Source organism: Corvus cornix, chromosome 2, assembly GCF_000738735.6.
Source record: "Corvus cornix cornix isolate S_Up_H32 chromosome 2, ASM73873v5, whole genome shotgun sequence".
Lineage (NCBI taxonomy): Eukaryota > Metazoa > Chordata > Aves > Passeriformes > Corvidae > Corvus > Corvus cornix.
The window spans coordinates 149177458-149205445 of record NC_046333.1 but is presented as its reverse complement, the minus strand read 5'-3'; the positions used below and the strand labels follow the sequence as shown (position 1 = coordinate 149205445).

The 27988-nt window shown below is 40.3% G+C and overlaps 1 protein-coding gene across 7 annotated transcripts in view; it reads left to right on the top strand.

The window, feature by feature from the left end:
• FAM135B (family with sequence similarity 135 member B) overlaps window positions 1-27988 on the top strand; it is a 271095-nt gene that overhangs the window by 199503 nt on the left and 43604 nt on the right. For all 7 annotated transcript variants that reach the window (XM_019289330.1, XM_019289329.1, XM_010404724.4 and 4 more), the window contains 3 exons: window positions 4062-4132; window positions 5995-6168; window positions 19194-19320. In XM_019289330.1, the coding sequence (XP_019144875.1) occupies window positions 4062-4132; window positions 5995-6168; window positions 19194-19320 (372 nt within the window). The remainder of the gene's footprint in view (window positions 1-4061; window positions 4133-5994; window positions 6169-19193; window positions 19321-27988) is intronic.

The window sequence follows — 27988 nt, the reverse complement described above, 5'->3', positions numbered from 1 at the left end:
TAAATACATCTCTTTTTTTTTTTGTTAGGAATTAAATGTAAGGAAGTGCTATTATTTGCTTTGAAGTGGCACTGAACATACTTTTCACCATATAAATGGTGGTTTAAAACTCTCTGATTTATTGGATGCCTTTTTCTATATTATCCCAGCATACAAAATTTTTTGAATTCAAGGGAAACCATATTGCAGGGCTGGGGCAGCCTTTGTTGCTACAAAGAACTCTAATTTATTTTCATAAGCTTTTTCTTTCTTTTTTATCAGAGAAGAAGCTTTGCCTCTTTCATCAAACATTGGAACAGGTAACTTGTCTGGCTTCTTTCTTGCTGGCCCTGTTCAGGGAAAATTTAGCAGGGAGAGGACAGAGTGAGGCAGGCTGGAATATGACAGTATATTAGATTGCGTATTTTCCAGAGAAATTTAAGTGAGCGGGGACATTCAGATCATTCAGTATGACACTCTGGCCAAATGGTTAAGTATTAGGGAGATACATCAAAAGGATGCAGGAAGCTTCAGTTATCAGTATTATCACAGCTCTTAAAAGCTAAACCAAAGATGAAAAAATTAGCATGCAAACATGAAATTATGCATTTGATTCCAGGCCAATCCAACAGAAATTGGAGTACTTTGCTTTGTATATACTTTTTATTGTATAAAATAATTTTACTTTTCATATGCAAATACTTCCTATTGTACATATTTTGAACAGCATTTAATAAAATGCATTTCCCTGTGAGTGCAGGGCTTTGGCAAGATAGTCAGAACTTAGGAAACAGCCTGAACTCTTGACATCACCTTCTGTAAAATTATGTGTGCTCAGAGATGAATATGGGGTATTTTTGCACATGCTATGAGGCCCAAGGTGGGAGTTTAGGTGTATAGAATATTACAGAACAGAAAAATATTCCTTGTTTAGTATGAATGTATTTCTACAAACACAGATCATAGAATCACAGAATGGTTTGGGTTGGAAAGAATCTTAAACATCACCTAGTTCCAACCCTCTGGCATGGGCAGGGTCAACTTACATGAGACCAGGTTGCTCAAAGCCCCATCCAGCCTGGCCTTGAACACTTCCAGGGATGGATCTTTATTTTCTCTTTCATGAATTGTGATTTTTCTTCTAAAAGATCAAAGAAGTATTAAAAAACCCCACTGGAATACCCTTTACAGAATATCTGAGAGGACACTACTTAGCCTAGGCATTCAAACACTAATTATATTTCAGATAAATTTTTCAGAGTAGTTTTTTATGGGATTTGATGTGAAAATTCAAAACTCTTTTTCAAGAGAAAAAAAAATCACATAGTCTATCAAACTCTTGGAAAATTGTACAGTCTGTAAAGAATAACTGTGGACAGAACTATAACAGTCTCATTAATGCTAAAATAAGCAACCAGTATTCCATTTAAGGACAATATTATTTCATTCAGGAGGTCAAGGAATGAGAGAAGTATCAGCTGCTCTTCTGTATGAGCTACGAAAAGACCATTTTGTTGTTTTCCTGTGTAAAGAGTCTTATGTCTCTAATATCTGGAAAAAAGTAAACCAGAGGAAACTCCAGCAGGTATCAAAGCTGTATAGTAACATGCCAAGTAGTTCCTGTAAGTAATTCTGCTGTGTCTCAACCTCTGCATAAGCCTTGTAATGATATTCTCTCATGAAGAATCCACTTTTTGATTAACTGTCCCATTTTCACTTAATATTTTCACCCCCAATAGAAAAGGGAAAACGTTACCTCTGTAGTGAGAACTGTGATTGATTTTAGGTGGGGTTTTGCACTATTCTGGTCAGTCTGATTTCAATACAGTTTGGGGATTAAAAATATCCAATTCATGCACCTTACTGCATGACCCCATGCAGTGAAGAGTATCTCTTGGTCTCTCAGGCATCTGCTCATTGCCTCAAGGTGTTTTGGGAGAGTGTCACCAGCTACGGAACTTGTTTTGAGCACCCACTCAGATCTCAGTTGCAGTTGCATGTGCTCAGCAGTGTTGGGCACAGACCCAAAATTTCATCCCTTTATTTGAAGGAGGAGGAGGAGGAGGTTTGCTTTGTCTGAAGCACTATACTGAATTCCTGGTTTAAATTCAGAATGTAGCTTCACTAATGATTAGTTTCTTTGCCACTGCCAGAAACTGTGATTTTTAGTGACAACAACTCATTAAAAAGGAAAAAATCTTCTAGTTTTAAATTTTTTTTTTAATGAAAGGCATGCTTCCAGGTTTTTTGAGACAATCATAAAAGAGAAAGCACATTTTCAGTAAATAGAAGTGGGAATTTTCCCCTTACATCTCTATGCCTGTGCCCATGCTAGAAGAAATGCCACATTACTTCAGAAGGGATTAAATTTAACATCTTTCAGGATTTTGTCAAAGCACATCACATCCTTGGCTCTCAATTTTCTTATTTCAACAGGAAAATATTGTACATTGTCGATGCAGTTACACCATTGGAAAACCTGGCTTAACACGGTTTATGTTACGTATTTTATGAATCCTACCTGTCAGAGCAGGGTAGATGCCTCTGATGTTGCCTTCAGTGCATTTTTAGTGTAGTCTGTGGTCTGTTGTTAAGAAGATGATGATCAGCTTTGGAAAGCAGAGCTCATCTTGCCTGTTTAAAGCCATCTAAAATGCAAGTGTATCTAGACCAAGATATTTCTCTAAGCTATATCTATGGTCAGTGGAAAGAGACAGGCACAAACAGAAATTAATTGCCCTTCTCCAATGGGTACCTCAGGATGGAGCAGGTACTCTGCTTCTTCTTGTTGCTTGTCACTGACAGAAGACAGAACCATACATCTCACCTCACCTTTTTCTGGAAAAAATTGGGTAAAAATAAGTTGTACTTATAACACCATATCCACAGAGGATACCTTCATTTTTCCACCTTTATTTCTGTGCACCTCCTGTTGTATTCTGTCATATGTTTACGTTCACACAAAAAGACTATTTTGGTTATAAAATGTGTATTTTTTTGCTCATATTTCCATTTAGGTTGTTAGAAATTTATTTTTTTATTCTACTAAACCTATTTTTCTTGGCGAAGAATTGACATTTCAAAGGAGTGAATGAGAAAGTGCTGGACAGCTTAATCCTCTTCCCTTCTAATTTATTTATTTCCATTGATTACAGTTTTAACTGTGCCAAGCTTGGATGTGTTATCCAATTTAGTTCTTTCCAGGTGAAGCTAGTGAACTATCAGATCCAGCACCAAAAATCCAATCAAACTATTTTATTGACAAGAAAAGAAGGGCAATTTTACTGATGGGACCTGTTAGATGAGTTAGAATGGAGGTACCAGTGAGTCACACATGATTTCTTCAGTGGTTTTGATGAGCAGGATTGTGCCACATGCTCAGCCATGCAACAGGTTAAACTTCTGTTTTAGTTCTAAAAACAACAAAGGCCTTAGAATTTTGGAAGGAAAATGGTCTACCTGAGAATCCATGACAAACTACCTCCATGAATCTGCTAAGGGCCTGAAAGAGTGACCGGGGAGCAGGAAAGCTTTGGTTTGCTGGGACATAAAGATTAATGATGAGTGATAAGAAATTTCCAGAATTATTTGAGCCATTTCTGAATGTTTTAAGCTGTAAAGTTTGAAATGTGTGTTAGTTACAGGAAGGTAACCACAAGGATTTGTGGCTCTTTCTCATCCAAGAAAACCCTTGATTTCTTTCAGCTGACAAGACAACCCAAACAAAGGCTCACTCGGGGAGGGAGAGCAGCTACAGAAATGCTCCTCTCCCTCCTGGTGTGCAAAGAGCAAGTATCCAACAAATGCAGAGCTTAATGCTCTCTGTTTCCTCATCTGGAGTGATTTTTTTGACATGTCAGGGCACCTGGGGGCAGATAACACCTCTGACTGCTCTGGTTCCCTCTGACTCCTTCAGCGATTATCTCGACTCACTGTCACATTTGCTTCTTTCTGTCTCTGTGCTGTCATACTGCTGTTGCTGTGTGGTTTTGCCTTTGCTCTTATCAGACAAACCCACCCAGCTTTGCCTTCTGTGTTGTAGGTGCCAACTTACAAAGGTAACCTTGTCTCTCTTTTTGCAGGTGGAAGATGCATTGAATGAGGCAGACTTTCAGCTCAAGCTGGACCTGCACTTTACTGATAGTGAACAACAGTAAGTGCTGGTTTAAAGCTCAATTGGTAATGTGGGGACCCGTTCAATTGGAAAATTACTTTGATGAAATGAGTCCTTTTTAAAAAAGGAGAGCTTTAATAAGGCTTCCCTTTGCCTTAGTGTTGAAGTTTCCCTGTTTCTCCTCTCTGTATTTGAAGAGTGTATCTCATATTCCTCTTTAAAGGAAAAACATTTTTTCTCCTTGAAGTGTGAGTTTTTCAAAGGTTCTAAGTGTTGCTCTATCTCTGCTGCTGTTAAAAGGAATACCATCATAGACCTCCATGTGGTCAGGGTCTGTGACTCAGGAATGCATTTATCTCAGGAGGCGATGAAGTATTTTCTAGGTGAAGACAGGAGTATGAACATGATAAGTACTCTTCTTCTACTAAGAACCGGAGCTGCCTCTATGTTTTAGGAGGAAAGAGTTTTCCCATTGAATTTGATTCCCTCTAGCTGAATTTGGTTCTGTGATCTCAGGTGAAGTGGGAGTAGCATCCCTTCCTGAGACACAGCAGAAAGTGTGATCCCAGATGTTATTTAGCCTCCCTGAATCAGGAAAAAGTGTTCCAATGACTGGAGCAGCATTTATGGGGAGTGGTAGAGCGTGCAGAGAAAGCATCTGAGCTGTGTTTCATGCTGAGACTGTCCCCATGGGATTTTATTCATACCCACAGAGCACCTAAACAAATTTCAAGAACATCTTTCTGTTATCTTCAAGATACAAAAAGAGAAAACTTGTTCTCTCAGATGAGGGGTACTTGACTGTCTTATGGGTCTTGAAGAAAGAAAAAACAAACATTAAGTTACAGCCAAGAATAAAAAGAACTGAAACATTTAAGTTATTAAATTGTGCTCTAACCCATACACTTAATTTCTATTATCACCTGAAAGATTAGTGTGACTTACTATAAACTAAAGTAGTGACTTTTAGAAAATTATATTCTGCAAATATAATTGAAACATTTCTTGGGGCTAACCATGCACCACTCAACCATCTCTTCTTAGGTTTTCTTAGTTTTGGAAAAAAAAAGGCTTCAGAAGTATCTTTAATGCTGTAAAATAATTCCTCTTTAGAAGTTTCACTTGCCTTGGGAGGATGTGGTTAGGCATGCTCCAGCTTTACAGCTCAGTCTCCTGTCTTACAGATGACTCAGATGTCATGTGGTTGACTGCACACTAGGATGGTTATTCTGGAACAGTTATAAACAAACTTTAAATTAAAGTCTTGACTTTTATTTACTAAAAAAAAAAGAAAAAAAATGGAGAAGCTAATCCAACATGTACTGTTTCTCTCAGTTGCTTCACTTTCTCTTTTGAGTTTTGACCTCTTCCAAAAAGTTTTTTCAGATTGACAATCTGGAAAGGTATTCTGAATGTTTTCAGCTGTGTCTGATACAGGACTGCTTCTAACTCTCACAGATTGCTTCAGCTGATTGTTGGAAAATCACAAGCAGTGTGCTGTCCCTCACTCAAATAATCTGAACTGTTTGCTAAATGCATTCCCTTCTGCTATTTAGATCTTGATGTCCCTACTAGTGCATAGCTGGACATCAAGGGCAACCACGAGGGAAAACCAGAATTGTGTCACATCTGTTTTTCTTTTATACCATACATTAATATATAACTCTACATATATTCTTCATTTTTTGTATTTCTATTTATATTAATTATATCTATATTAGCATTAATATTTCTGTTTGGCACAAGTACAGCACAAGATGCTCTTCAGTTATGTTAACCCGTATGAAGGTAGGGAGTGATAAAATCTCACCTCAAGCTGTCTCTGTCTGCTGCCTGTAGCACCTTACAGGCTGTGACAGCTCAGCCTTTCCCTAACCCCGGTAAACCCCTTTCCCTTGCAGGCTGAGGGATGTCCCAGCGATCCCCGTGATCAGCAGCCGCACGCTGTGTCTGCACTTCCACCCCCGCAGAGGGCTGCACCACCATGTTCCTGTCATGTTTGACTATTTCCACCTGTCCGTGGTCTCCGTCACGGTGCATGCGTCCCTGGTGGCTTTACACCAGCCTCTGATCAGGTAATGGGCACAGGAATATCTGTGGAAAGGCAGAGGAGGTTCCTCTGCTGAGTTCTCTCATACAATTTGCTGATTGGGTGGGAGAAGTGGAGAGGATCATTTAATTTCAAGGTTTTTGGTCCTGGGCTGAGACTCTGGAGATTGGGGTTTGGAGCCAAACTCTGACAGGCCTCTTCCTGGGGGTTGGATCAAAAAGTAACAAGCTTTTGGGAAAGAGGTTAAGAATTTGGATTAGTGTTGATCTCTCTATTCCCCATCTGTAATGCGGAAAGTGCAAATTGTGTTCTCCTTGGTTGTTTGTCCTCTTTAGTCTAAAAGGAACTAAAAGCATTTACATTTTTCCTCTTTGATTATTTGTAAAGCATTCAGAGCAGCTGGATTCATCCATGGCCTCTGTGCATGAGCATAGTTTATAATGTGGTTTCCAAGGGCAGAGGTCAAAACCAGTGTTGTTCAGGGTGGTAAAATTCTTCAAAACAGGCAGAGAAGTATTCTCTGCACTCTGGGTTCCCACAGGAGGAGGCACACAGGAGTCAGTGCTGGATAAGGCTCCACTGGATTTTTCCTTTGCAGCATCATCTGGTTTGGCTGTGCAGCCCTGTAATACCAGCTGCCATGGGTCTAGGTGTGATTTATGATATCTGATTCATAATGACAAGAAAATAATTAAGAACTCCTTCAAGTAAAACAGGGCTGGAGGTCAATATCCTCTAATATTTAGAGCAGGTGAAGGGAAGCAAAGGTCTTTCTGGCAATTTACTTAGTGCCCAATCTTATCAGACCGTGGGATAAAGAGGCCTGAGAGGGAGGGAGCTCCTTTGGTCTTGAAGCAAAATACAGTGTTCAGATTTGTTCAGCTTCCTTTAACTCCATCAAGGTCTTGTTTCCCAAATGACCAAGAGATCTTAAGTTTGTCAAATATTGTGCAAAGAGCACAGTGTCAGAAAGGAAGATGAACCTGTAGAATCTATTTTCCTCAGGTTTTGTGTTTTGACTTAGTACTTTGCTTCAGTTCTCCTTTAGTGTAAAGGCATTGCTTGAACAAGATGCCACAGATTGAATTGGGATTGTAAGAGGTTGAGCCTGAGGTGAGAGGTTGAGAAGTTGTAGATGCTCCATCCCTGAAACTGTTCAAGGCCACACTGGATGGGGCTTTGGGCAGCCTGCTCTAGTGGAAGGTGTCCCTGCCCATGGCAGGAAGGATGAAACTAGATAACCTTTAAGGTCCCTTCCAACCCGAACCATTCTAAGGTTCTGTGGTTCTGTGAGCTGTGGCTGGGATGTGTCTCATACCAGCAGACCAGACTGACATATCTGTGTTCTGCTGATGTGATACAGGTAACTGCTGTATCTCTGATTTCCTATGTGTTGACTTTTTAAACAGTGAATTAGATTATAACAGACTGCTTCTAACCAGATAGTTTTGATCAGATAATTTGCTCATTGTTCTACTATAGACAAGGATGAAAGAACAATAGCTCAAGAGGCTTAATGACTGTTTTCAGTTGTGTATTACTCTCTAATGAATGGGGTTGCACAGCCTTGTTACTGTTATTAGGCATAAATCACATGATGAGCAACTGTTCCATAGTCAGATTACTATAGCTTTTAAAATACTATTTTGTGGACATTTGTGAAGTATACAATGTATTTATTGCAGTGGAATGAAGATTTTTGACAACACAATATACAGTCTCATTTACTTAAGCTCATAAAATCATTTTAAAGTGCGATAGTGAGGATTTATCTTCTTCTTGATAATATTCCAAACCTGAAGAGTTTTTATATTATGCGTTCTCTAAGTATGAATCAGGATGAAGACAGCAATGTAAAAATAAATGGCAGTTCCAAGTACTCTAAAACAAAACCAGCCAATTAAAACTTATTTGAGTTGCCCACAGCTCAGAACTTTCCTTTTTATCATTAATCACTGGAGTTTACTAGGAACATAAAAAAAAATTACCTATAAAATCAGTTTTATTTTTAATAACATAATAGAACCTGAATGACTAGAAAGTCTTTTTTTTTTTTTTTTTTTTTTTTTTCTGTCACGTTGAATAGAGAAAAATAAACCCCAGTTCACCGAATCACAGAATGGATTGGGTTGGAAGAGACCTTAAAGATCATTTAGTTCCAACCCTCCTGACATGGGCAGGGACACCTCCCACTAGATCAGGCTGTTCAGACCCCAATCCAGCCTGGCCATGAACACATCCAAGGATGTGGGGTTATGGTGGAGAAACTGCAACGCGCGTATCAGACAACGAGGCCCATGGAAAAGAAATATATATGGACCGATTCTTGATAGATGTTTCAGAGAGATGTTTGTTTCTCCAGCCGCATGGCCGGGGCTCTGCCGAGGAACTGAGGCAATCACGGGACCCGAGGGTCCTTGCCCGTGCAGGGGAACACAAAACAACCAATGGGGAACGAGGCTGAGCAGGGGCAGGGAAACCCCGTGCCTCCCCCCAGGGCCCCTCTCCCAGGACCAGACAGCAGGCGGGAGGGCCCCAACATTTCACCTGTTTATTTTTAACAAAAAGAGATTTAAAACTTAACATTGAGAAAAACTGGATAAACACGAGATAACAAGGACAGTCTCAAAACAAAACAAGCCACCCTCCTGAGTCTTTAAAGGTCCAAACAGATTCTCTGGAACATCTTAAGGCTGACAGAGGGAGACAGGACTCTCTGGGCATGCTTTGTGGGGAAACTGAGGCAGGAGAGGGTTTCTTCTATTTGTACCTGTTGGAACTCTAAACAACAATAATTAATTTCTTCCCTCCCCCTCTTCATCCCCCACTCAGCATTGGAAAGGGATTTTTGGGGAAACAATTGGCAAAGGCATGGTTTTGTGAGGGAAACCATGGGTGAAAAAATGGATTGGGAATACACTGGGGGTAATAGGATATAGGATAAAAGGGAAAGGTGGGATTAGGAAAGGGAGACTGTAGGGGGGGCTTATAATGGAGATATTATCTAACATGATTACAATTTTTAGCATATATACTGCCTTTCACAAAAACACCATCAAGCCCAGTGACCTCTGCTGCTTATAACCCTTTTCTACCTTGCATAATTTTGAACTCCACCACCTCTCCATCTCCCAAGCTTGGGATGCATTTTTCAGGGCTATTCTTTTTAATAGCAGTTCTATGAACGAATATGTCTTGCTGGTTGTCACGTCTTGTTATAAAACCATAATTTTGTTTAACATTATAGCATTTTACTATGCCTATAACCTTAGCTACAGTGATTTTTTCCTTTTTTTGAGTGGTTGCTGTTTTCTGTCTTGCTGCGTTTTCGCTTTCTCTTTCGCTTTCGCTCACTACCGTGTTGGAATTGTCAGGGCTGCTCGTGCCTGCGCGCTCTTCCCGGGGTTGCATTCCGGGCCGCACAGGCTGGGCCGGGCCGTGCCGCTCAGCTCCCCGCCCACCATCTCCTCTGCTCTCAGCTGTGCTGCTGCTGCCTGGTGCCACGCCCTCATCTCGGCCGGGCCCCCGAGCGGCGGCCCCCCACACCCTGCTCCAGCGCGCTTCTTGGCTAGGCACGGATCTGCTTCGCCGCCGGCCACCGCCCGCTGCCTGTGCGCCGCTTCTCTCACAGGGCTCGCTCCACCACATGCTGCGCGGGTCCGGGTGGGCTCCCGCCATGCCTCGCTCCACTGCCAGCACTGCAGCTCGCGTCGCTCTGCCCGCGCGCAGGAGCTGCCTCGCTGCTGCTTGGAGAGCGCTCGGTCCACATGGTCTGGGTTGCACGGACTCTGAGGCATGCTTCCCTTCACCAAGACACAGCTGACATTGCTGAACAGTCTCGGTAATTAAATAATATTCGTGAAAATATTCTTCCATCGGCATATATTTTGACTCAAAAATTAACTGTGTCCAAACGGTCTTCCAAGAGTCTTTGGTAAGAATTAAATCCCAAGAAACATAGAAAAAGTTCTTAAACAACCATGCAAGGAAATGTTTCAGTTCCTTTTGAGCTTGAATTAGGCTAAAATTTACAAATCGTTGTTCAAGAATCTTTTCAAGTTTAAGATAAATGTCCATATGAGGCTCTGAGACCAAGAGTCTTTCCACGGTTCCTCCATAATTTAGAGATGGAACAGCAAAACAAAAACAAGAAGAGAAATCCAGAGTTTACTCACAAATCAGTCGCTGTCCTTAGGGATCGGGGATCTCTCTGCCCGTATTAACCACCATTTGTTACAGTGGGGATACTGCAACACGTGTATCAGACAACGAGGCCCATGGAAAAGAAATACATATGGACTGATTCTTGATAGATGTTTCAGAGATGTTTATTTCTCCAGCTGCATGGCCGGATGTCTGCCGAGGAACTGAGGCAATCACGGGACCTGAGGGTTCTTGCCCGCACAGGGGAACACAAAACAACCAATGGGGAATGAGGCTGACCAGGGGCTAGGAAAATCCCGTGCCTCCCCCCCAGGGCCCCTCTCCCAGGACCAGATGGCAGGGGGAGGGCCCCAACATGGGGATAGTTATATTATGATGGAAAAAATATCTATGCAGTGTTTCACTGTGGTTTCATTTGCTACCTTGAACTGTCCCATCATGATACATCGTGTGTGTATACATATTATTTCTACACATATCTATAGACGTGTAAAATTGCAACAGTTCTAGACCTACCCTGGAAATAATTATATAAAATTGCAATTCACTGCTCTATTGAAGTTTTCCTGGAAAACCACTTTGCCTGAAGCACATCTATCAGCTCATATATGCCCTGTGGACTCAGCTTTTCATGTTTTGTCAGCTCTGTTGACAAAGTAGATACTCTTGTTCAAATTCTTCCATATTGTCTATATTTAAAGAGGAAAGCCAGCAAGACCAATTTAGGCCTTTCCCTTCAGGGTAATGCATACTCACAAATAGCTCCTGCTGGGGGAACCTTTGCAGGGTGCCTCCATTACCTCCTGCTTTTTTGACAAGTGAACATTTTGATATTGACGCTTGTCCTGGTTAAAAATTCTGATATAATAAATATTACATTAGGTTTGAGACTTTGAAGCCCTCACCTTTTACCAACCTGAGAATGAGTGAAATTCAAATTTCTGGGATCCTTTGCAGGCTTCTGGATGGAAATTTTGTGATTCGCCCTTTCTAAAGAGTATAACCCTCAGCTTTGTGATAGGGTCCAAATTCATGGCAACTGCTAAAGGCTTTGTGGATTTATTGAGAAGGTGAGAGGCTGGGTAGGAAGGTGGTGAGGTAGATTTTGAATGAACTTATCTCCAGCTTTGTTATCACAGAATCATAGAATGGTTTGGGTTGGATACCTTAAAGATATTTTAATTCCAATCCCCTGCCATGGTCAGGGCCACTTTGCACTAGACCAGGTTGCTCAGATCTCCATTCAACCTGGCCTGAACACTTCCAGGGATGGGGCAGCCACAGCTTCTCTGGGCAACCTGTGCCAGGGCCTCATCACCCTCACAGTAAAAAAAATTCATCCTAATATCTGAAATAAATCTCTTTTTCAGTATAAAGCCATTTCCCCTTGTCCTATCACTACATCCCCTTGTCAAACATCTCTCTCCCTCTTTTTTATAAGCTGCCCTTAGGTACTGAAAGGTGGTGCAATGTCACCCTGGAGCCTTTTCTTCTCAACGCTGAACAAACCCAGCTCTCTCAGCCTGTCCTCAGAGGAGAGATGCTCCGGCCCTCTGATCACCTTTGTAGCCTCCTCTGGACCTGCTCTTAGAGGTCCACAATATCCCACAGTTTCCTATGCTGGGAACTCCAGAGCTGGATGCAGCCTTGCAGGTGGGAGTCGCAGAAGGGCAGGGCAGAGGGTCAGAATCTCCTCCCTTGACCTGCTTCCCATGGTGCTTTGGATGCAGCCCAGAATGTGGTTTACTTTCTGAGCTGCAAGTGCACATTGTTGGCTCTTCTCCAGTTTTCCATCCACCAGAACCCTCAACTTCCTCTCCACAGGGCTCTGTTCAATGAGTCTCAGTCTGTATTCTTACCTGGGAATGCCCAAACTCAGGAGTGGCACTTGGATCTGTTGAACCTCGTGAGGGTTTTGTGGGCTGGAAGCTGCCCCATTTATCTCCAGAGCAGTCATATTTGCTGTTGATGTGGGATGTGGATGACCAGATGTTGTGTTGATGTTGATGTGGATGACCAGAAGCATGGTGTGATGCTTTGGTGCTTGGATCGCCGCCTCTCTTGGCTCCTTTGGCAGCTGCATCCCTCTGCAACAGGGTGGGGACTGCTTGGCTTTTACTTGTCCTTACAGAGCACTAAGCCAGATCTTGGTTAAAATCTCTTACTTTAACCCTTAGAGTTCTTTGACTTCTCTAAAAAGCATTCCAGAAGTGGCTCAGGAAGCTGGAGTGCCTGGGACCAAGTCCAAGACTTTGCTTTCCAGGCAGGAGTGCAATTACAGGGGAGAACTGGCATGTAGGCCTCAGTGGTTGTGACAGCTGTTGTCTTGACCTGAAACACTGCTTCCCTCACCTGTGTCTTGCCCTAAACCCAAACCCTTCAACCAGGCACAGCGGGACACTGTGACACCAGGGCTGGAGCTGTGCTGTGGAAGAGCAGTGACAGCTGCTGTGCTGGCTGTGGTGTCTGCACTGAGTGCTTTTGGCGCCTGCAGATCATGGAGTAGTATTTCAGGCTTTTGGGATGTGGGAGAAGCAGAGCAGAACCTACAGCAAGAATTGGATGCCACATCTCTCCTAATATGATACAAGAGACAGTTCTCTTTGGAAAGTTGAGGGCTTGCCTCTGGCAACCTCATTTTACCCAGGGTGGCAGGAGATGAGCACACTAAGCCTGTCAAAAGATAACCAGAAAAAGGGAACAGTGTTCAAGCTTGAGACTGCTCCCGTGCTGAGGCACTGGCCTCCATAAACAGCTTAAATACCTTCCATTCTCTTACCTAACATCCAGAGGCTAAATGTGAGCAGACACTTGTAAGAGGAAGGTGAGGAGGAGGAGCTGGGGATTTGGACTCGAGTTTTCTCATTTGTATGGATGAGTTTGGTTTCTGGCCCGAGGCATTGACTTCTCCCTTAGCTCCCTGTCACCGGCCTCACAACTGCTCCTGTAACTGCAACCCGTGCTTATTAGCTCAGCTTCAGCTGTTAGGAAAGGAACTTTGCTCCAGCATAGCTCAGACTTCAAGAAATATTTCTGGTTTTCCCAAAGGAAAATGTGCAGGTCGGTGGCGTAGAAGTCTACCTAGTCTCAGGCATGCTGCACAGTGCCTTGCTTATGCTGGACTCACTTAGGAAGCAAACAAGAAACATGGTTCATTAATTCCATAAATCTCTTCACTGCTTCCCAAAAAAGTAAAAGCCCAAACCACAAAGGAAATTTTAAAAAGCCAGTCTTGAAATCACTGCAGATAAGCAGATCCACAGGCAGCTGGCAAACCTGTTTCCTCTTGCTTAGACAAGAAAGGGGTTTATTTTTCTCAGCTTTCTAGATTCTCCTCAACTTTCTATTCCTTCCCCACTTTCACACGTAAGTTTATGTGAAAAAACAAAGTAGTCTTTCAGGATTTTACTTATTAACATTGAATTCTTAATTGCCCACATCCAAGTCACTGGTTCAGAAATAAGAAATCTTGGTGGAATCTGAGATGGGGAAATAATATACTATAAATTTTGTTGATGGAGCAACCAAGACACAGACACTCAATTTTTATGTGCCTTTACCTTGTTCTTTCTGGAAGAGGAAACAGAATCAAAAGGACGCAGAGTATTTAAAGATTGCTGATCTAGCCCTGATCTAGCTCTCTGCTTCACTGCACTGAGGAATTAGGCCAACCCTGGGCATTCTTGAGCAGTTTTATCTCACCTAAACTCATTTATAATACTTCCAGGCATCCTCCTGTTCCTCAAAAGCACAACTGATCCATCTATAAATGACACATACACTCCGCTGCCTTGTGCACCTTGAATCTGGGTGCAGATTACACAGGTCCATTTTCCTGCAGGTGGAAGTGTAGCTGACTCCTACTCATGGGCAGCTTCCATCTGAAACTGCACAAATGTAATACTGGGGACTAAACTTCTTCACTTATTTTCCCTCTCCACCCTGTTTGCAAATAAATTAATCTGCAGAAATAAAATGGAATATTTACGCAGTAAAGAGCTATTCCTTCCATAAAATATTTATTAGAAGAATACTGATTTATATTATTGTCCTTTTAGAACTCATCTATAATAACTGGATGATTTTTCCTTTGAATTTTCTTTTATTTGGTAGTTTGTTATGTATCTGCAAAGATAAACCTCCACTTTGACATGCCATTCTCCTGTGCTACCAGCTGAGAAGTCACATAAGAAAAACATGACAATATCTGTCAATTAAAAAAAATAATTCCACTCAAAAGTAAATTAAATATCACCACATGGCTTTATCTGCTTTCAAATTTTATAGCAACTAAGGTTAAGTTCAGGACAAATGAGCCAGAATTTTCCAGCAGTCAAAATCACTAAAGATTTCAAACCAGATTCCCCCCCTGCCCCAACTCTGTTGGGGACCTAAGGAGAGATATCTATTTTCATTAAACTGTTATTATAATAAATCTTATCAGTTTTACACAAAATGCTCAGAACATTTTACAGTCACTGATTATAACCTTAGTGAAACTTCTTAGGTAAGAGAGAACCATGTCTAGAGGAGCAAAATCTGTAAACATGCACAGATTATTCTCAAAAATACATAACAGATCCCCCATGTGCCCTATGGCCTTGTGCCAGTAGTAATTTGCCAAAAGCTATATTAAAGTTTTGAGTTAAAACAATGAGGGAAAGGAGTGTTTTCATTACAATTTTCCTGATCTGTGGGAAAAGGAAGTTCCTGGTGAAATGCAAACAGATGGTAGTGGCAACTGTGAGGGTTTAATTCTGAGTATGCTATTTCTATGAGACTGACTTAAATTTTAAATTTTTAAAGCAGTAATATTTTATGTATAAGGGACTGAGAGAAAATAAGTGGTTTCTCCAAGGATCTGGCCTAAATGGGATACAAGTTAATTTCCTGAATTTCCACTCCTGATTTACTCACAAGATTATAATTTCTTGTCATTAGAAATGTGATGATTGTTAGTGGGGGGGCATTGTTTGGGGTTTTTTTTACAGTTTGATCATTTCATCTAGAGCAAGAAAGGGTTTTTTTTTCCAAACAAGAATCAGATCCCAATTTTTTTTCCCCCATTCTCCTAAAAACTTCAATTCATTAAAAGATTGTTTTGCTTACCAAAAAAAAACCCCAAATAACCAAACCCTCCCCCGTCCCTAAAATAAAAATTCTCAAAACCCCAAAACAAAATTAAAAATTAAAGAAAGGTATTTCTTTTTTGGGCAGTTTAGTCTCAAAGAGACCATGGCTTTCTATTAAACTGCCCTAAAGTATTTTTTCTGATTTGCTTCAATAACACATCTGAATTCACATTTATTAAGGCCATTCCATCTCTTATGCTAGGAAACTGTCATTTCATTTATATGTAAGAGAATTGTCCACAGAAGATAAAAATCCAGGGAATGATTATTTAATATTTTGTGCTATACGAGAACCTGGTGGTGCCACGTTCAATTCTGCAACATCAAGTTTAAAAGAACCAGAAACTTCAGCACTTATTACAACATGCAATTCATTCCAAAAGATGTTACAGAGGCCAAAAGTATAAATCACAAAGTCATGGACACTGATTCATAGAAGGTAACCATGACTGCTGGGAATAATTGCTTGAATATAACCTCTGAGTCAGAAAGGTCTTAAATTTAAATTGCTAGAATCTTGCAGGCTGTAACAAAGGAAAAAAAGGACTTTTCAAGGCAGTTTAGTGTACTGCGTAATAATTTAGACTGCTTTGAAGGAAAATGGCATAAAATCATAGAATATAGAATGGTTTGGTTTGGAAGGGACCTTAAAGATCATCTTGTTCCACACCCCTGCCATGGGCAGGGACACCTCCCATTATCCCAGCTTGCTCCAAGCCCCATCCAACCTGGCCTTAAAAACTTCCAGGGATGGGGCATCCACAAATTCTCTGGGCAACCTGTGCCGTGGCCTCACTACTCCTGGTCTCATGCATAAGATCATCAAAAGGCCAGCTCAAAAATATCCCATAAAACATTTCACTGAAAATATTAATAGTTCTGCACCCATGGTAATCCTCCTGGACACACATGTTACCTCTTTTAACCTTTTTTATCCTGATTCCAATTAAAAGCTAAGGTTATCATACTGGATAAGGATCTAAATGTTGATATTAAATCAGTGCTATTAAATAGATAGTCCAAATGGACACATAAATAACTAGGGTTTGTGATTCATACAAATGAGCATGTTTACATAAATATTTAGAAGAAATAAATACAGAAAAAAAGAAAAAAAAAGAGGTCGCAAATTAACCTGTTATTGCTAATAAAAATTTTCTTCAAGCAATGTATACTTCAGAAAACATTGGGGGACTCAGCAGTTTGTAAGCCTTCCACTTAAACTTTCCCTCAGCAGACTGATGATGTTTTGGCATGTTTCCCAAAAAAAGGTTTTTGTTATACAGTGCTATGTGAAATCACTTTCCATAAAACCAACAGATTAAAAATCCTTCTCTGTTGTAAAAGCAACAGATAAATAAACAAAAAAAGGAATTAAGAAGTGCTCTCCTTTCCCTTTAAACCTTTGAAAGCTTTGCTCATATTCAAATGAGGAGTTTTTCATGTGCACACAATATTTATTTAAGCTTCTCTCTCTGATACCACAGCAATCATTTTTTATTTCTGTTTCTTGAGCCTTTCCAGCAGACCACAGCAGACAACATCATTCAGTAACAGCTGAAATTACTCACAGCAGTGTATAGCTCTTGTCTGTTGGAAATAACTTTATTTATTTATTTATTTATTTATTACTTTTATCTTAAATGGTGCATGTAGGAAATACATGGAAAGGCTTCATGCTGCTTAGCAGCAACCAGCTGGAAATTGCTTTGATCACATAAATTAAAGTATACATAAGCAAGAACAGATATTTGCTAATTTCTTTTCCTCCATCCTCCCTCTTATGGAATGGCCTTTTTGCAAGTATTTATAAATAATAAGCAGCAGGTTTTTTCTACAGACAAGACATGGATTAGCATTAAACCTTCTGAAACTGGTCCAATTTGTAATTTTGCTTGAGATTCTCTTTCTGATCTTGCAGAAACTCTATTTCGCACCAGAACCTCACCTTTTGTATGGATATTATTGAATGTTTCTTTCATCTTGTACCTTTAATATAAGGATCTTTCCATAGCTCAAGAAGCACCTGGACAATGCTCTCGGGCACATGGTGTGATTCTTAGGGCTGCCCCGTGCAGGGTCAAGAGTTGGATTTCGGTGATCCTTGTGAATCCTTTCTGTCGTGGGATGTTCTGTGATTCTATGATTCTCTGTTTTCTGTGTGTTTCTGTACAGCACTCGGCACTTTAATCTGTCCTTAAAAACTGAACCAGGTGTGGATATCAATGATTTAGTTTGATCTGAGCTGATGCGGCCATGTGATACACATCTACATAGAGGAATAACCTTGGACTGGAGAGTCATTGCAGCAGGAATGGCACTTTCCTGTGGCTTTTCTGGCACATTATGGTTTTAAGATTTTTTTTGTGCTCTCCATCCTGGAAGTTTTTTATTCTTTCAAGGAGACCAGGTCTCCTGGGTATGATGTGATTTGGGATGCCTGGGTGGGCATCAGATGCCTGTGGATGCTGATCCCAGTCTGGAAGCTGTAGAACAAAGCCAGTGGCATTACCTCTGCAGTTTGTTTGCCTTTTTCTCTGCAGATCATTATTTCAGTTCCACCTTTGCCTGCCTGTTTTTTAAGAACCCTTCTTGTTGCTTGCATCGCAATTTAGCAGTCACGGTTGGTGATTTGACTCATTGCATTCCCCACAAGTAGCCTGATTTCCTTCTTGAAATCTTGATGTAGTTTGTGTACAGCACTTGTTATCAGAGGAACTAACAGTGGGGTTATCTCATCTACCTCCAGTTGTTGATGAAGCAGTCATCCAGGCTCGCTTTACAGTCCACAATTAAGAATTAAATACTTGGAGGGTAAAATTCCTCTGATCTGTTTGATATCACTGCTTCAGCAAGAGATGACTCATATGCTGGGAATGCCAATTCCTCTCCAATGAATATAAAGGCAGCCCACATCATTAACTGGGGTGTAACTACTGCTCAGCTTAATCCAAAGTATGACCCCTGGCTGCACATCAGTACTCTGGTGGGCTTGATGCTGAGTAAACTCTAGACAGGATATTCCACCCTTAATGGGTTCTTGGTCTTCAGTAGGAAATGTACATATATAGCCAGAAGGAAGCACTGACCACAGGAGTCAGCACTGAGAATGAAGCAACTTACATTCTGTCATTTTTTTGAGGAAGAATTTGGATAACAGTGAAATCATGTTGCACCCGGAAAAAATAAATGTAGTTTTTTGGCTGAAGTCTTATCCTTTTGGTGCTGAAAGCTAATGCTGTGGGAGAGTGAGAAATGGGAACCAAACTTCCAATCTATAATAATAAGTTTAGGATAAGCTAAAAAAGATACTGGTAGTTAGGAGAGATCATGCACAACTCAGAGAGGAAGGGTGATGTGGTTAAAGCCAGAGAGAAAGATGTTGCATCCATCAAGGTGCAAGCTGATGAGAATGTGATCCCTGTGGATAGATGGAAAGGTTGTGTTGGTGAGATGTTTTGCTGGAAAAAGATCTGTAAGACAGCAGAGAAAGGAGTGAGTGAAAGATAACACTCAAACCACTGGACTGAATGCCTAGAAAACAAACTTCATCCACATTGCTTGAGCTACTGCACACAGGATAATGATCATTTTCAAGGGAAATATTAATTTACAGTGCAACTTGAAAGAAACAAAAGCAAAACCCGCCAAAATTGTAAATCTTTTCTAAGCAAGGAAATTATACTGGGACAACAATGATTCTTCCCTAACAATGCTGCTCTGATTACTTTTTTCTTAATTTTTCTCCTTATAGTTTCGCTCGTCCAGGGAAAGGTTCATGGCTTGGTAAAGGCAACCTGGAGGCGGGACCAGACCAGTCCAGTATGTCATTAGAAAATCTAGTGTTTGGAGCTGGCTACTGCAAACCCACTTCTTCAGAGGTAAGGAGGATGAGAAATGATGTCTTCAATTCGATCACACGAAGTGTCCACATTATCTGTGGAGAACATGTCATGGTTTTATATTTCCTGTAGAGGGATTTTGTTAGAAGAAAAACCCTTCAAACATTTCTGCATGAACCACCTGACACTTGGGCACACAATTCCTGGGTGTTCAGCCCCCACCTGCATGGACCATTTCACGGTTCAAGATGTATGGATATATCCCCCCACTGACAGTGACACTTTTAAGAGGGGATTCACCTGAGTAGGTGTCTGCTGTAAGGTGAAGTTAATTATTCAGGAAAAGGTCCTGGCTTTCGGGTCTGATGTATGACAGTCAGAGGACATGAGTCATTATTAAGGATGTTGTGAAAGAAGGTTTTGTGTCCAGAGTATTGTGCATGTAGGTGGAAGGGTGTTACAACGCCTTACTCATGGCAGGTCCCACAGTTAGTGTGTGCCGTTGATCTTGCTGCTTACCGCAGGTAAAAAGGAGAGCTCTTGGTGCAATTTTTGGTAGAAAGTTGTTTGTTTTAAAAATAATGATTAATTGGTTTTTTGTGGTTTGTTCTTTTTTTAAATTACTTTTTAATTTCTTTAAGTGCTAGATTTGGAATGTTTGGGGTTTTTTTTCTTTTTCGTCAAAAATGTTTCCTCAGATCTAGAAACTCACCCCGGAATATTGCAACCATTAACCTGTTAAGAAACTGTGATTCAAGGCTTCTGATTAACATGCTGCCCTCAGCTTCCCTCAACATTTCCTGTCAAAGCTTTTCTGTATAAACATTAAAAATATGCAAGCCTAGAGCTCCTGGTGCAGAGGAACTACCAGGGAATTAACGAGGGCTGAGAGAAAGTTTGGCCTGAGGCTGCTATCCAGTGTATGCTTTTGGCAAACAAACTGACCTCAACCTCTGCCTCTCTGGTAGACAGTCACACCATAGACATTTAAATAGCTGTTTGTATTTTAGACTAATCTCTGTACATCTCTGTACAGCACATGATAGAGGCTTCTTTGAAGAGTGGTGCCTATTTTCATTATCCTCTGGACAAGTCTCTGTTGTAAGAAGAGAGATGGAAAGGCAAGCTCTCCACTCCCATTTTTGCTTTTAGTCTCCATGGAAAAATCTTAGTCTGTTGTAATTAGAAAAAACCTTGTTTCCTTCCCATATTTTTCCCTTAGATGGAAACCCTTTCTTCTACCTATCTCTGTAATTTTTTTTTTTTTTTTAATTTTAATGATGGTATAATTTTGATGAGTTTACCTTGACTGGAAGCCAGGTGCTCACCAAGCCATTCTATCATTCCCATCCTCAACAGGACAAGGTGCGATAGAGAAAAATTGTGGGTAAAGACAGAGTAAGTTTAATGTGCAGAAGCAAAGAAAAACAAATGATTTATTCTCTCCTTCCCATCAGCAGGTGATGTCCAGTCACTTCCTGGGAAGTGGGGCTTTGGTATGTATAGTGGTTTCTCTGGAAGACAAAAGTTGTAATAGTGAATTCTCCCTCTTCTCCTCCTTTTTCTTAGCTTTTATTGCTCAGCAGATATCCTATGGTATGGAATATCCCTTTGGTCAGTTTGGTTCAGCTGGCCTGGTTGTGACCCCTGCCAGGATCTTGCCCCACCCTACTAATGGGGGAATATTGGAGAGACAGCACTGGTACTGTGCCAGCTCTGCTCAACAGGAGCCAAAACACTGAGGTGTCACCAACACCTTTGTAGCCACCAACACCGAGCACAGAACTGTGAGGGCAGCCATGGGGAAAGTTAACTCCATCCCAGTCAGAACCAATACAATTATTATTATTATCCAAGCAGGTGACCTATGAAATACCAAAAAAACCTGCTCTACCAAGAACTGGCTTTAGCACACTGCTGCCCTGCAGTCATCAGAATGCCACACACCAAACCATCATAAATATAATGCTGCACAGTCCACATGGCCAGATGTGCATTCGTTCAGCTTCAGAAACCTCCATAAGTCATGACATCTGTTCTTGAGCTGAGTGTTTTAATTTAATAGACTCTGATGGTGTTTTTGCTATGCATGCTGTATGATAATGAGAAAAGGCTATTTCTCTTGGCTTAACATAAAAAAATAAAAATTCAGAGCTAGAAAATAAACAGTTGTGGGTGTAGACCTAGCTCCAAGCAAAGGCCATGTGACTGACTGCTGGTTTATATGGGAGTTTATATCAAACCATAAAGGATTGAAGGAAGAGAAGTAGTATTAGTTCTTACTGTGCTGCAGTACTTGGCACTGAGTCAAGTTTTTCGCTTTAAAACTTGTAGATACTATTCCAGGTGGTTCGAATGTGTTTGTTAAACTTCCATTGGTTTGGAGAATTTTGCATCATTGCCAGTGGGCATGAGAATGGATCCTACCCTTTTCAATAAATAAAAAAAAAAACCCAGAACCTGCAGACCTCTCTGATTATATATATTTATTTTTGTTTGGACCTTGCCTACTGCATGTCTGAATTAGTAACTGTTGAATACCAGAACTCAAAATATACCACACATATTTCTGTTTGTAAACTGTTCTGATTTGATGAAACTGGCTAAAGCTAGGGTGGAACATTAATAGATCTGGTCTTCCAAGGCTGACAAAGCTTCACTGGGAGGCAGGACATGGGAAAATCAATTTTATAGGGACATTGGTTAGTTCCTTTTTATGTCATAAACTGCCATGAAACACTTAGTGTAGGTCTATCCTGTTTTTAATTTTGTTTAGTTCTGTTTTCATCTGCTTCTACATTTCATGTGCATTTCTGTGTTTTCCTCGATCTAAGAAGTCTCCAGGCTTAGCTCTTAAAATGCACCTCCTGGGCAAGTGCCTTCTGTTTAGTATCTTTTCTAGGGAACCAAATTTGATTATTCAGTTTACTGTAAGACTGCAAACAGTCAAGACTTTTCTTGTTTTAGCTTTAGCTATTGTGAGTAAACCAAAAAGAACTTTTTTTTTCCCCTGACAGCTGCAGATAGATTATTTTTCCAGAATACTTCCCAAACTATTACAAATGAGCAGAAGTTTGTAAAGGGTAGGAACTCTAAATGATTCCTATTGCATCCTTTTCCTCAGGTCTAGGCATAAAACCCAAGGAAAGTACTAGTTTGTGGTGTCTGAAGCACTTAATAACTCCACAATTTATTCAGTTTTATAGGTTTGGTATAAATCCTACAAAGTCAAGAAGCAGATTGTCTCACAAAAGTAAATTTTGTCCTCACTAGTGTCATCATATGCAACAGATGGATTAGTGGCACGGTGTTTTGGGTTTATGTGCCAAGGTTTTTGGTACCAGAGGGGGATAGAACCAGGGGAGGCTTCTGTGAGAGGAAGGAAGAACCTTCCCCTATACAGACAGGGAAAATTCCAGCTGGCTCCAAGGTGGACCCACTGCTGGCCAAAGCTGAGCCCATCAGCGATGATTGTAGAACTTCTGTGATATTTAAAAAAAATAAAAACAACTGTCCAGCAGCTGTGAGTGAGAAAATGGGAAACAAACGACTATTCAGGCACCAAAGTCAGTGAAACAGGAAGAAAAGAGGTGCTCCAGGTGCCAGAGCAGATTTCCCTTCAGCCTGTGATAAAGACCCTGGTGACAAAGCCCTGGAGAGCCACATGCCAGAGCAGGTGGCTGTGCCTGGGAGGAAATGGCTTTAGATTTGTTCTTATATCTCATTCTACTCTATTTAATTGGTAATAAATTATACTAATTTCCCCGAGTAGAATCTGTTTTGTCCATGACAGTTGGTAAGTGATCTCCCTGTCCTTGCCTTGTCTCTTGAGCTTCTTGTTGTATTTTTCTGTGTTATTGAAGAAGGGGAGTGGCTTGGTGGGCACCTGATGGCCAACAAAGGTCAGTCCTTTTCTGAACCGTACATGGTTCAGAAAAGATTTGAACACAGTAGAGTAGTGGCTGGATTTACAGTAGTCTTAAACCCCAAGAAAAGCCAGAATTGTGCTGAAATATGATGATAAAACTACCAAGTTACGTTTTCCAGACATCTCTTGAATACAAAGTAGAAGACTCCTACCTTGATATATCATATATAGATAATGCTTCCCATTTCCCCTCTTTTTTCCTGATAGAACTTGGATGCATCAGAGAGTTAATGCTCTTTTTAGGCCCACAAGTTGACTGTGGAAGTGCTCATCTAGTTTATGTCACTGGTTTGCTTTTTCCTTACTGAAAAACAATTGACTGGCTTAATTTCTAAAGATAGTCTGCATCAATCAGCTCTTCTTTCCACTTCCTGACCTAATCTTCTGTGTTTGGGTTGCTGAGGTGCCAGTGCTTAATGACACATCCTGAAGGCTTCTCGTTCTGCACTTCTGACTTCTCACTGTGGAGACTAATTAAATGCCAGCAGCTTTGGATTGTACATGTGCATTTTCCCTAAATCTCCCCAAGTGGCTTCTGGACATCACTGACACTTTCCTCATCTCCTGGCTTAGCAGAGTAGTTATAATAATTAATCCTATTTAAACCTTGTTTGTTTGGGGTTTTTTAAAGTTTTCCTGTCTCTTCCCATTCCTCTACCTAGCAGAGATCTTCCCTTTCTTCTTTCCTCCTTCTTCCCTCTCTAATATTTTCTCTCTATCTATACTGCACTTTTCCTTTCAAGCACAATTAAGACAACAAAGATATTTATTATTGAAAGAAGATATTTTTTGTGTAAAAATAAAAGATAAATATGAAGGAACAAAAGGCCAGATAAATATGAAGGAACAAAATTTTGTGGTCAACAAACTAGAAGAGAATAATCTACAGAATAGTAAAATCTACTAAATAATAAGAAGTGCTAGGACTTCCTCAAGTTCTCTTTAGCCCATAACCTATAGGGAATATATATCACAGTAGATGTGTTCAAAATAGGATCATATCTACTGCAGTCTTGGGAGATCCCAGTGGGATGAAACAGCCTCATGAGCTGTGTGTGACTGGTTTCCCTTCAGGGACCCTGAATTCCCCTTTGTGTCTGCTAAATTGCTTTTCTATGTGAAGAAGTTCAAGGGTTTGTTTGGGATGTACAAGGCCTGTATCTCAACTCCACACTGACTCTTTCAGGTGATCTCAACAGCCCTAAGAGCTGGATACTGGAAAGCTTCAGCAGCTTTATTTATATAAAATAAAATAAAATAAAATAAAATAAAATAAAATAAAATAATATATTCCTTGCAGATCTGAAAATTGAATGGTCACTTACACTTCAGGATTTCTGTGCCTTATCCAGTAGCATAAACCTCCTCTGTATCCACTGTTGTCAGGCTGGCTTAATGTCTTTGTAATATTGTGCATCACATGCCTGCTGTGTTATAATCAAGTTGAATCAATGACATACTGAGGATTATTAATAAACTGTACTCACAGTAATCTTATTTTCATTTGGCTAGCAGTTGCACTACAGATAAATTGACTTCTAAGTAATCAGATTGATTAATCATATGATTTCTCATTAATAAGGCACTGGTGTTTTATGAGAAGTGTTCTTCTTTTATCTAGCATTGATGTAGCAATCTCAAAAGACATGAGGTTTATGCCTGGCATAACACAAGAACCAGGAGTGTCATTCAAATAAAATTTTGTTCATGCTAAGAGTTCTTTTCCACAGACAGTTTGCTAATATTTTCATCTTTTCAGCAACATAGGCAAAAGCCAGGCTGTTCTAGCCTAGCACCCAAACATTATTCAAACCCACATTTTTATGTCTCATAGCAGTCATCTGTGGTTTAGTCTTCTTTTCTTCTCTATAGTTATGGTTCTTTGGCCAAATAGTTAACCTTTTCAGCTCTTGAAGTAGGAAGACCCTGGATCATCTCAGTTCATTGGAGCATGGGGCTAATAACCCCAAGGTTGTGGGTTTGATCCCTGTACAGGCCATTCACTTAAAAGTTCAACTTGATGATCCTTGTGGGTCCCTTCCATCTCAGAATATCCTTTGATTCTGTGGTGATTGTGCATCAGAGAAGAGCCCACGTAGGCTCCATTGTGGGAATTGTAATGTGTAATATGATTCTGTGGTTCTAAGACAGGTGATACATATTATTTATGTTTTTTAAACCAATTTTTTAAAAATCCCAGTATTTAAATAGCTTTTACTTATAATTGTTCAATGTAGCTAATCCAGACTGCAGAAGTGTCGTTTACATCAGAATTTCATCTGGAATTGTTAATTTTACATGGAAATGCCTTTAGTTTTCATCTCGGACTTCTCTGCTCCGGTGTGAGTGTGTAATGGCAAAGACTTCTTCTGTGTGTAAGCATGTGTTGTAATGGGTGGTTTTAAAAGATTCCTTGGGTGTCTTGCTGGTGCAAATGATGATTAGCCGTGATTGGGACTCTAGCAGATGTCCAACACATAATTATTCTGAAATAGGAAGAGAGCTGATATACTGCTCTTTATAAGGTACAGTGACAAGTATCTTTAATCAGTATGTTCAGGGCACCATTTGTTATAATTACTGATGAAGTCTTTAATCTTTGGTTGCCTGAAGATAAATGGCTGATCTCTAGAAAGAACAAAATGATTTCCTAGCTGTAGCAGAAAACATGTAACTAATACTGTGACAGTAACTGGTTTCCTTAATCACTGGAGTATTCTAGCTTTTTGATGAGACATATGCAGAGTATAGCAAAGCAATGATCTGAATTTTTATAGAGTTCAAAGCTGAGATTAATTTGGGTTTAGGCCCTGAAATATGGTGGTGAAAAAGCCTTGCAATGTTTTTGCTATGGATCTTCAATGCAAATGTTGTGAAAATAACTGGAGATTCTTGTGAGACTCCAGACAGGAGGGTGATGGAGACTTGTTCTGGAGAAAATCCTTGGGAATTGCTCATATTGGACTGATAATTTATTCCTTTTGTTAAGCAATAGAATTTGAATAGGAAGTTACTCTTTTCATACATTTTTTTTTGCTGTCTTTCTGCATTGTTTATGTATTGGAAAGAATCAGATTGCTGCATTCTTTTTCCTAATCTCTCCTAGACTTATATAACTGAAAGGATTTTTATTATGGCTAATTTAGAGAGTTGTGAGTAGTGTGGTAAAAGGCAGACTAAGCATGGAGGATTTATTTCTCTTTCACAACTACTATTACAGTTATATACTGAAGAATTTATTTGGCTTCCCTCACCGTAATTTCTCACTTTGTCTGAATCCATTTATGTGGTTTGTACAGTCATTCACTTGGCTGACATTCTTTCAATTCAAGGTTTTCCTTTCTGGAGATTTCAGCATTGATTTTTCAATAATTTTAGAGGAAGGGGCTTGGATGATACCTTTTTCTTTTTTTCTCTGTTCCCTGTAGTTAAGTGCAGGAGCAGCAGGAACAGACTTTTTATTCCTCACTTCAGGAATTGGACTTGGCTGCTCTTTACCTTTTGAAAGAGCACTTTATGATTCACTTTTTCTTTCTTAGTTTTTTTTCCACTGATACTTTGCTTAAAAACCATGTTCATATCCCTTAGGAACACTAATCCTTAGCTCCTAAGGAACAATAATTCCCACTGACTGATGATGAGAGTTCCTGAAGGGAGACCAAATCAACTCTCACAGCTTCTGAGCTGACGGCCTTTCCAGCACGAGTGGAGATGCCAACAACAGCAGAGTTGAGATCCATCATCTGAAAGCCAACCCTTTGCTACTGGCAAGTGTCCCAGACAGCAGCTCAGAGACTGGGGAATGAGAAAAAAAGATTCCCTCTTTTTCCAACTACTTTGTTTCCACTTGTTTTGTGGAAACAAATCTCCAAGTGACAGAAAAAGCCTACACGTCTGTTCACAGCTATCCTGTCAGTCGTAATGACCCAAGAAACAGCTTCACAGCTGATAAGAATTATAAGTCTTGGTGCAGTGCTAGGGAGGAACACATAGAAGTGCAGCCCCAGCAATATCAGTTTGTGCAAAACCAACTGACCCCACTCAAATGGTCTCGTATTTTCTCCAAGGATCAGACAAGATTCAGCAGTCTGACAATCAGAAAAGAGTGGACTAAGAGAAAGAGATGGGTCAGTGTGTTATAATTTGCAAAAGCATTGCCAGACAGAGGTCAATAGCATTAGACAAAAGTTTTGCCAACAAAGCACTTTTTTGTAGCTTTATGGCAAAATGAGAATAATTTTAGAAGCTCTTCAGGACAAGAATAACTTCTTCTGAAGATGACATTACTTAATCACATATCCAGAATCTATATTCAAGTGTTGTGATGAGTGCCAGAAAAAAAAGATATTTGGATCAAAATTGGGTAATGCTTCAAGGAAGCTCTTTGCATAACCAGGAAAAGTGTGTGAATATTCATGCAGTTACACATATGTGCAATTACACATACTTGGGTGAGAATATAGATCTAAGGACTGATTTAGGGTAAGCCAGACACAGTCAGAGGCAAATGAGCTTACACTACTTCTTTGACTGGCATAAACCTTGAGAAATTAAGCTTCTAGTCAGCCTAGTTTTACAATAGTATTTTACTCTACTGTTCCCAGCTTCACAGTATGGTATTCAAATAGGGTCTGATGTATTGTTAATATCTGTGCACTCAGTCACTGCATGATCCCAGGTTAGCTGGGTGTGTCATGAAATGTGAAGGAGCTGCAGTATTGTTGGTCTTTTGCGTCTGGTTGCTAGCAAATCAGATAAGGCCAAGTCAGATAAGCCTCT